The following is a 9,206-nucleotide window of genomic DNA, read 5'->3' as shown; positions in this document are numbered from 1 at the left end:
GATTGGAGGTGCTAATTGACTGTAATCCAATTAAACCTAAGTTGGCCAGACTTAAATAAAATCGGAATTATCTTTAAACCCTAGGAATTAATCGGAATCAATAGGAATCAATTTTAAATCAATTAGGTCTCACAGATCATTAAATTAGAGTTTCATTATTCTCGCCGAATTAAAAGTTTAGCTACCCATGCTATTGAAATAAAACACAATGAAATCAAATAAAGCAAACATAATATAAAATATAAAGAATTGAAAGAATCGAAATATTGTTACCGGAAATTTAAGAACAATTCTTAGAAACTCAAAATAAGTCTAAACAAAAATAAAACAAAACCAAAAGACTTCTACTGCCGCTGTCAATGTGTTGTTGTTCGTCGCAAGCTCTAATCTAGGGCTGGAAAAATATACCGAAAACTCGGTATACCGGCCATATCGTACCGTAAAATACCGTAAAATATCGAATTTAAGGTATACCGGTTTTTTTGGTAAGGTATGATACCGTACCGAAGATTTACGGTAAGGTAAAGGTATGGATTTTCCAGATACCGGGGTATACCGGTGTATACCGATACCGCGGTATATACCAAAAAAATCAATAAATACTGTATTAAAGGTATATACCGGAACACGGTATGATACCGTATTACTGGTATACTTATAATAGTTACATATATAATAGCATAGTTATAATATTAGTATTATATTATAAATAATATTACGTCTAACATATAAATTATATGTAACTTATAACATCTATATAATTTACTATATATTACATGAATGCATACAAGTATGCGAATATAAATATCATCAAATGATACAAAAGTGAATAAAATATAACATAGTATGTAAGTTATATCAATATACTGTGTTATGATATCAATATAAATAATTTATACTATATTAAATTATATAACTTACATACTATATTATATTTTATTCACTTTTATATCATTTGATGATATTTATATTCTCATACTTGTATGCATTTATGTAATATATAGTAAATTATATAGATGTTATAAGTTACATATAGTTTATGATTTAATATAATTGAATTATTTATATATATTGATATTGTATCACAATTATAATATAATATTTGAATGTGCTTTTGTTGAAGTTTAATTGATGAGACTTGAGATGTAGACAATGTTAATTTTGTTATTTTGTGTAGTATATGAATAATTTTCTTAAACAAATTACATCAATTAACTTACAACATTAATACAACTTATTATATAATATATGAACATGTAAGTACGAGATTATAGATATAATCAAATAATATAAGTATCTTATAATTATATGATAGTGTTGTTTATATTAATATATATATATATATATATATATATATATAATAACATAGTTTTATTATCATAATCATGTGACGTGAGTTACATAGTTATATTGTATAGTATATATAATTATGATTATTTTTTGAAACTAAATTATACCCAACTTATAACATAAATATAATTTATGAATATATAAGTATGAGACTATAAATATGATAAAATTATATACTTCCATGAGTTATACAATTTGATATAACTATTATGTCATTATTATATTTGTTAAATATTATTCATTATCTAAACATGTTTTAAATAAATAAGTTATCAATTTTTTACCGTATTAAATTTTTTCGATTTCGGTAATACCGATTATTTTGGTATACCGTTAAAGTGCGGTATACCGTGAAAGTACGGTATACCGAAATAAAGGTACGGTAAAGGTTTTGTATATTCTCCATACCGTACTTAAGGTATACCGAACTAAGGTATACCGTATGTAAAGGTAAGGTAAAGGTATGAATTTTCTTCATACCGGAGGTAAAGGTATGATCGATTTAATAAGGTATACCGTACCGTGCCACCCCTACTCTAATCTGCCAAATAAACTCCAGCCGCCAAATTCCCTAATTACCTCGGATGTGAATTGCCTAAAACAAAAGCTATTCTAATAATCATATACCTAGCCGCCACTTTCTAGTTAATGGGCTTAACTTAAGAAATAAATTAACTAGTGTGTAACCCGTCGAATTTCGACGGGTATCATTTGATGTTATAATGTATATTAAAAATAATGTAAAAATTATTTCTTAATATATTTATAAATTATGGAGATTATTCACTAAAAAATTGTTAATATGATATAGGTCAATGTTACACATCAAACTAAAATGAAAAAATAAATTAAAGATAACTTTCATCCTTAACATGACTTAGCGACACATATATTCAAAAAAATTATTTCTCACCCATACACGCGACCAACAGATACTCGCCACCCATCGGGTATCCGTCACCCGCTATCCGTCGAATACCAGCCACCCACTACCCGTCAGATACCCGCCGAGGCTTGAGAGGTAGGGGAGTTGTTGTTTCTCGGTGTCGACGTCCTGCAATCAACCACCAACAAATGCAATAAACCACCCAGCAAATAAATCACCATAAGACTGCAGCAAATTTTAGAGAAAATTTCAACTTCGTGTATTTGTCATCCTTACCCGCGACTTGCAGATACCCGCCAACCGTCGGGTATCCACCAACTTGCTACCCGTCGGATATCCGCCACCCACTACAATCTCAGTTTTCATAGTATGAAGATAAAATCCAACAAATCCAAATACAAACTAAATTGGTGTCTGAATGAATGGACCACAAACCAATTGGAGATGATATTCCTATGGATACGTAAAGAACAAATAAAGAAGTACCACAAAACCCAATATGAAAACTTTGCACCCACATTAGTTATTGAATCTTCATCAACAAAATGACTGCAGAGGTGACCATGGTTGACTAAAGAAAGATTCATACAGGAAAGAAAAGAAAGGAGTTCCAAATTCGAAGACAAAAATAAGCGATTCTCATTCCTCGAGTTACAACATGCTATCTGACAGACCTCCAGCACTTTCTATATAATCAGGTGCGACAGAAAGCTCGGACAGTGTTGCAGCAGTAACTCTCAGCCTTGAAAATTGTCCGTGCTCCCATGCAACCGAGAATTTTAAACAGCTTGAACATATAAAGCCTAGAAAGTTGAAGAACAATGAAACAGATGAAAGAAATATATTTATTTTCATCTTTTAAAGATGAAAGACGAACCTCTTGTGTCATATTGCATACTGAACAAAACAGTTTAACTCATAAGAAAGCACATAACAACTAATGTTGACCCACCTCATAAAACCCACAGTTCACATGTGCTATGTTAACACAGAGAAATGCTTTTACTCTTATCTTTCTCGATTCCATGTCAATAGTTATACCAAAAAGACACTGTTGGTTGGTTTTTTGTTTAGGTGTTTGGCCAACCAATGGCACTTGAATGTACATCTTTGCAGGAAAAATTAGTGGGGTAAATGAACTCAATCTATTTTATCCCGGAACTTTGATGATATATTTTCTAGAATAGAACTTCTGTAATGTATTAATGCTTCATTAGATATGGAAACTTTACACCCACATTGGTTGGATATATTAGACTTAAACCTTCATTTATTAAAAAATAAACTAATGTAGAGCTAAATCATGATATTATACTCATTATTCATTAATCACCATGTGCGGTTGACTTTATATTTTAAATTCTCCAACCACATAGCAAAAGCATGGAACATATAAGATTGATATAAGCTGATGAACTCACTATAGAAGCAGGTTAATAAAGCTTTACCGCTGAGAGCATGCAGAGCAACGACTGCACGTGGTTCCTAGATATAGAATTAAGTTATTATTAAGAAATATCCCAAACTTAAACCCATATTCTTTTTTAATTTGCAAGATATATTATGCAGGTCAAGTCAAAGAAAATGATTACATGCCACTACCAAAAAATCATGTAACAGTGTTTGCTAAGAAGGAAAAATCCATACTTACAACATCATAAACTATGACTACAACAAAGGAGTCTCTTATATTATCTTGGGATGAGACTCCTAAATCTCTCTTGTCCTGCAATATTCCTGGACATGTTAGAAAATAAAGGTTATCTATTTAGAAAACTGACAACAAAGTTGACAGAACAAAACTCAACAATTGAAAAACAATGATAATAGTTCCACATCTGCAGACTCCTGCAATGACCATGCTAGGTGTATCAAAATCTTCGCAAGGTGCCAGTGTATTGCTGCAAGCAAGAATCATAAAGCAAGCTTTCCTCTTAATTAAAATGACTCACCATAGAAACTTGAATAATGAACTGCAACACCATTCACATATTCTTAAAGATGAATTATACCAACATAAAAAGCCGCAACTTTACTGAGAAGCCACCAAAAAAAGTTATAATATTACATCTCAAATAATCTAATACTATGTCACTCATGGAAAATATTAGAGTTATATCCACGAACTAAACAATGATACTAATATTCTAGAGAAATGACGACTGACCAAGTAAATATTATACTAATCAGTAAATACCCAAGATGCAAATAAGTGCAAGGCAGGATATAACAATGTAAAGAAGCAGCTTATGCTTTCAGTTATGTCATGGGGCCAGAAGATCAAACTTACTTGGTCGGAAAGAAACATGAAACTGAATGAACCAAACAACAAAAATAAGAACCTCAAAGTATGAAGAACAAACACAACCTATTCTTTTCACCATCAATCTTTTCACCATCAATAGCTCAGCAATGAGAATCTCACCGTAAGGGATCCGGTTGCGGCAAAAGAAAAGAAAGGAACATTGCGTTGGCTGTAAAACACAATGCGCTGTAAATCATTTTAACTAAGGAATTTATAGCTAAAAATCTAGGTTATAAGTTTCCATTTTAAAACTTCATTCCAAAATTTGTTCTTTCTAAAGTTGACCACAATCATTCTATATTCACAATAGTCAAACGTGTTAAATCAGCAAACTGATTTAATACTTACCATTTATGTGTAAGAAGAATCACGGTGGCAAGAAATCATTCTATATTTACAATTGTAATATTTCCTAATTGAATACTTACCATGGCAGAGGAGGCGGCGATAAACCAGCGTTGGAAGGGATCGGCGGCGCCGATGAGGAGATGTGGCAATTATATAGAGTTAATTAACAAAATCCAAACCAAAAATCTGAAAAAATATAAATGAAAGGTGAATCGCAGACAAACAGCCATAGAAGAAGAAGAAGCTTACCGCCACGGCGAATTGTAAAAACACGATTGTGGCGTTAATAATTCAAGGTAATGAATTTATAGATAAAAATCTAGGGTTTAAGTTTCCTTTGTTAAAATTCTTTCCAAAAAATTTTCTTTCTAAGCAAAAGATCAGAACTTTACAAAACAATGGGTTTTTTCCTAATATAATTCTTACCATGTATTGCGTGAAAGAGAAATCATTCCAAAAAAAGTTCTTTCTAAAGTAGAGAAATCATTCCTATTGTTAAACATTTACCTTGTATATACTTTTAATCTTTCCAAAAAAAGTTCTTTCTAAAGTAGAGAAATCATTCTATATTTACTATTGTAATCTTTCCTAATAGAAAACTTACCATGCGTAGATCGATGCAGGGCCGACGCCGCGAATCGCGGTGGGGGAGGGAGTAAGGGAGGTGGCAGATCGCGGCGGAGGCCAGCGGGGCGAATCGTGGTGGGGGAAGTGCAGTTTTGAGCTTTCAACACCTCCATGGTCAGAAATGGTTTGAGATGCTTGAAGAGAGAGAAATATGGGATGGGTTAGATCGATGCAGGGCCGGCGAATCACGGTGGAGGCGGTACGTTTATCGATGGAGGTGGCGTAGGCAGATAGCGGCGATGGAGGCCGGGTCGATGTTGAGAGCGTCGGAGTCAGAGTGGCCGTTGACGATGGCGCGGCGAGTCGCGGTGGGTGCCGATGCGGCGATAATCCATGGTTGAATCCCAAAGCAGGGAGCGGCGAATCGCAGTGGAAGGTGGCAGATCGCGGTTGCGGCTGGTAGGGCGAATCGCCGGTGGGGGTGAAATGGATATCTTGTGATTGGCGCGGAGAAAAGAAATTGCAGAAATGGGGTGGTCGACTTTGGTGGATCGATGGATCCCATATTCATTTACAATGTTTAATTTTGATGTATAATATAATAAATAAAATAACATATAAATAAAATACAAATTATGTGGAATTATATTGCTACGTCAGCGATAGAGAATTGAGCTAGAGGCTCTAGAATTGCAGGGATTTTGAATGGTGAATTCTTAGATATGCCACGTAGGACCCCGGATTAAGGAGAGCGCAGGATTCCTTAACCGTATTATATATTTGATACTGTAACTATTAGCCCATTAACTATGACATAAAATAATATTTAATATAATTACAATGAAAACTCGTTTCCAATTTGTAATAATAAAACATAAGCTTTACTCCAACTCTTAATTTTGCATGCATCGAAATCTTCCAATAAATTCCACAAAAATTGCTTCTTTTCTACTTGCTTCTATTTGACTCCATCACCATCGAACTCTTCAATTCCTGCACCAAAAATGTCACAAACCATATAAAATCATATAAAATCATGGCAAAACACACACTAAACTAAGTAACTAAAATACACACATCAAATCCCCTCACACTTAGATCATACTTGTCCTCAAGTATGACATGACAGAAGAATTTAATGGTGAAAATCAGTCACTAAAGACAACTTCCTTCCTCGACACAACACTAAGGACTCTAAAAACAAAGAACGAAACAACGGACACGACAACTAAACGGAAAGAAAATAGAAAAGAATAAGGACACTAACAACTCAATAGAAAAACGATAGCCAAGTAATCATCAAAACACTAGTAACGTAACATACTGCCAAATCGAACCAAGCAACTCACAATCGATTCTCAACTCTCACATCAAGAAAAATGGATGTCAAACATGTATTTTCATTGTCAATTCAGTCCAAATCAAGCAACAACGAGTTCCTCTTAAGGTTCACTCTTCTCTCAAGAATTCATTTGGAAATTCACACGCAAGAAGAAAAATCCACTTAGTCGTGATATGTCATGGTCACATAGCAACTCAAGAAGGTCTTTTCTCTTTGGTTGTAATGGAGCTAAGGACCATTCATGATGTTGGCAAGATCCTAGGGGTCCTAAGCTCAAGCATTGAAATTCAAAGTGTGCACATCTAATCCAAACCATCATCCACAATTTCAAGTTCATAGAGAAAAAAAAAAAGAAAGCAACTAAACTTGGGAGAAAACTCCAACAATAACAATGATACTACATGCTCAACTCAAACTGGCGCAACATTTTTTTTTTCTTTTCTTTTCTTTTCTTTTCTTTTTTTTTCGATTTTCTTTTTCTTTCTTTTTTTCTTTTTTTTTTCCTGCAGCACCTTTCCTTTTTTATATCCTCAATCAACATGCAATCATCATCTACAAAATATCCCCACAAATCGTCTCCCAAAATTGCTCCCATCCCAAAAAACTGAACTGATCAATGCCATTGTTTGGCCAAACGGATCACAGATCCTTATCATTTTACACAAGAGAGCAGTTTGGGCAAACGGCACATAAAAACACAGCTTAACTTTCTCTAGTAATTAATGAAATGAAGTTCAAAATTAGACATGCATCACTGGGCCAAAGTGAGAGTCCAAAACAGGCCTTGGCTAATTATTTAGTGACTAATAAGAACAAAAATGGTCAAGGCTTCAAAAATGGCTCACTAGGGGTTAATGTTCAGGTAGGAATTCAAAAGCAGGCCAAAAGGCTACCCTAATGCCTTCTATCATGCATTACCAATGACTCACAACATATCACAACTTCATGAACAACAAAACCACTCAAAAAGAAAATTAGTAGAGAGTGCTCTACTCTAATAAACTCAATTCTCACTTATATGTGGTTTTCTTACTCAATTGTTGCTCTTATTTGTCATCCCAAATGTCATCCAATAAAAACACAAATTTTCAATCTCAAAATCCAAAATCTCAAGTATCAAACCTCAAGTTCATCACACAACTCAATCGGGCAGTAAGCTTATCACTAATACTTCAACAATCACAAGGCACACAACACACAAAACAACATAAAAACGGACTCAACAGAACACAACTCAAAGACGCCCCCCTCACACTTAGATTTTGCTTGCCCTCAAGCAAATAAAACAAAGTATAAGCGAAGGAGCAACAAGACACTCAACTAAACGAAAAACACAAAGACAACACAAAAAACATGCGAAACAAAATAAGAAAAGGAAGGAAGTCTGAAGGAATATTAAATTGAATTAACGTTCGGTTTGCCCGATGATCGTTTCTTGGTTATTATTAATTTGCCATACAACGATTAATTCCTAACATGCTCCTATGAATTTAACAGCTGCACATAGGTGTTAGGAAAACTTACTTGAGAATCGGATGCACAGATGGTTGATAATCGCGTTGAATGATTCAGACTCCAGCTCTGATCTTCTCGACTGTATCCCGCTCAATTCCCAACGTTGGATGGACAACGAGCTATGAGAACTCCCAAGACAGAATGGCACCTCACGATTTTCTGCGCCTCCCTCTGCTCTCAAACCCTAATATTTTATCAGTGTATTTTCCTGAGAGCTGACAGCTGTATTTAATAATACAGAAATAAGGAGGAGGCGCCAATTACAGTGCTAGGGCCGAAAATTCTGTCTTCATGGGCTAGGAGACATTGGGCCAGCCCAGGGACCAGATACAAGGAATAAAGATGGGCCTCAAATAAATTAATTCATCCATGGTCAGCCCAGACCATAATTAATTTATAAATATCAGTTCATTCCACTAGAGAACCGATACTGACTTACCCCTTTATTGCCGGTGATGAGTCGGGGCTTGTATTTAGACTTATTAAATCTCCGTATTTAAAATATCCGACATCCATTAATTAATTAGAGCTCTGACAGCTTAAATTAATTAATCTCTTAATAATTCCTTAAGCAGTACCACTCAATCTTTATTATTACGCCTGAACTTAATCAACCTGCAGGGTTTAGCGTAATAAACCTTATTGAGCTCCTTAAGGGGATGTCATTATCCTATACCGGATACGGGTACTAATACAGATAATCAAATATCATATATTAACTGCTATCACCCAAGATACAGAGTACTCGAGTTAGTATTTAACTCTCGCTCATAGTAAGTCAAAGTGATATACGAATTAACATATATATCTGAATACTTATTAGTATTAAGATTTATAAGTCACCGAGATCTTGATTCTTCACTTAAGTCAGATAGAAGAATACATCTCAACTG

General features: G+C 34.2%; 1 protein-coding gene across 21 annotated transcripts; it reads right to left on the bottom strand.

The window, feature by feature from the left end:
* Window positions 1–2,129: 2,129 nt before the first annotated feature.
* On the bottom strand, window positions 2,130–6,043 carry LOC130988931 (uncharacterized). 21 transcript variants are annotated; one of them, XM_057912921.1, is made up of 6 exons: window positions 5,494–6,041; window positions 4,970–5,075; window positions 4,605–4,710; window positions 3,888–3,973; window positions 3,658–3,721; window positions 2,737–3,039 (listed from the first exon to the last, which is right to left on the bottom strand). In XM_057912921.1, exons 2-6 carry the CDS (start codon window positions 4,970–4,972, stop codon window positions 2,888–2,890), a joined length of 411 nt encoding a protein of 136 aa, XP_057768904.1. In that variant the 5' UTR covers window positions 4,973–5,075; window positions 5,494–6,041; the 3' UTR covers window positions 2,737–2,887. The 21 variants fall into 21 exon arrangements, 5 of the variants coding, with proteins under 5 accessions (XP_057768904.1, XP_057768906.1, XP_057768907.1 ...); XR_009090271.1 differs by lacking the exon at window positions 4,605–4,710 and adding an exon at window positions 2,130–2,404 and having other exon boundaries at window positions 2,513–3,039; window positions 4,970–6,042; XM_057912923.1 differs by having other exon boundaries at window positions 4,662–4,710; window positions 4,970–6,042.
* Window positions 6,044–9,206: the final 3,163 nt, after the last annotated feature.

Source organism: Salvia miltiorrhiza, chromosome 6 (assembly GCF_028751815.1).
Source record: "Salvia miltiorrhiza cultivar Shanhuang (shh) chromosome 6, IMPLAD_Smil_shh, whole genome shotgun sequence".
Lineage (NCBI taxonomy): Eukaryota > Viridiplantae > Streptophyta > Magnoliopsida > Lamiales > Lamiaceae > Salvia > Salvia miltiorrhiza.
The sequence above is the reverse complement of the archived record's forward strand: the minus strand, read 5'-3'. Positions and strand labels throughout refer to the sequence as shown.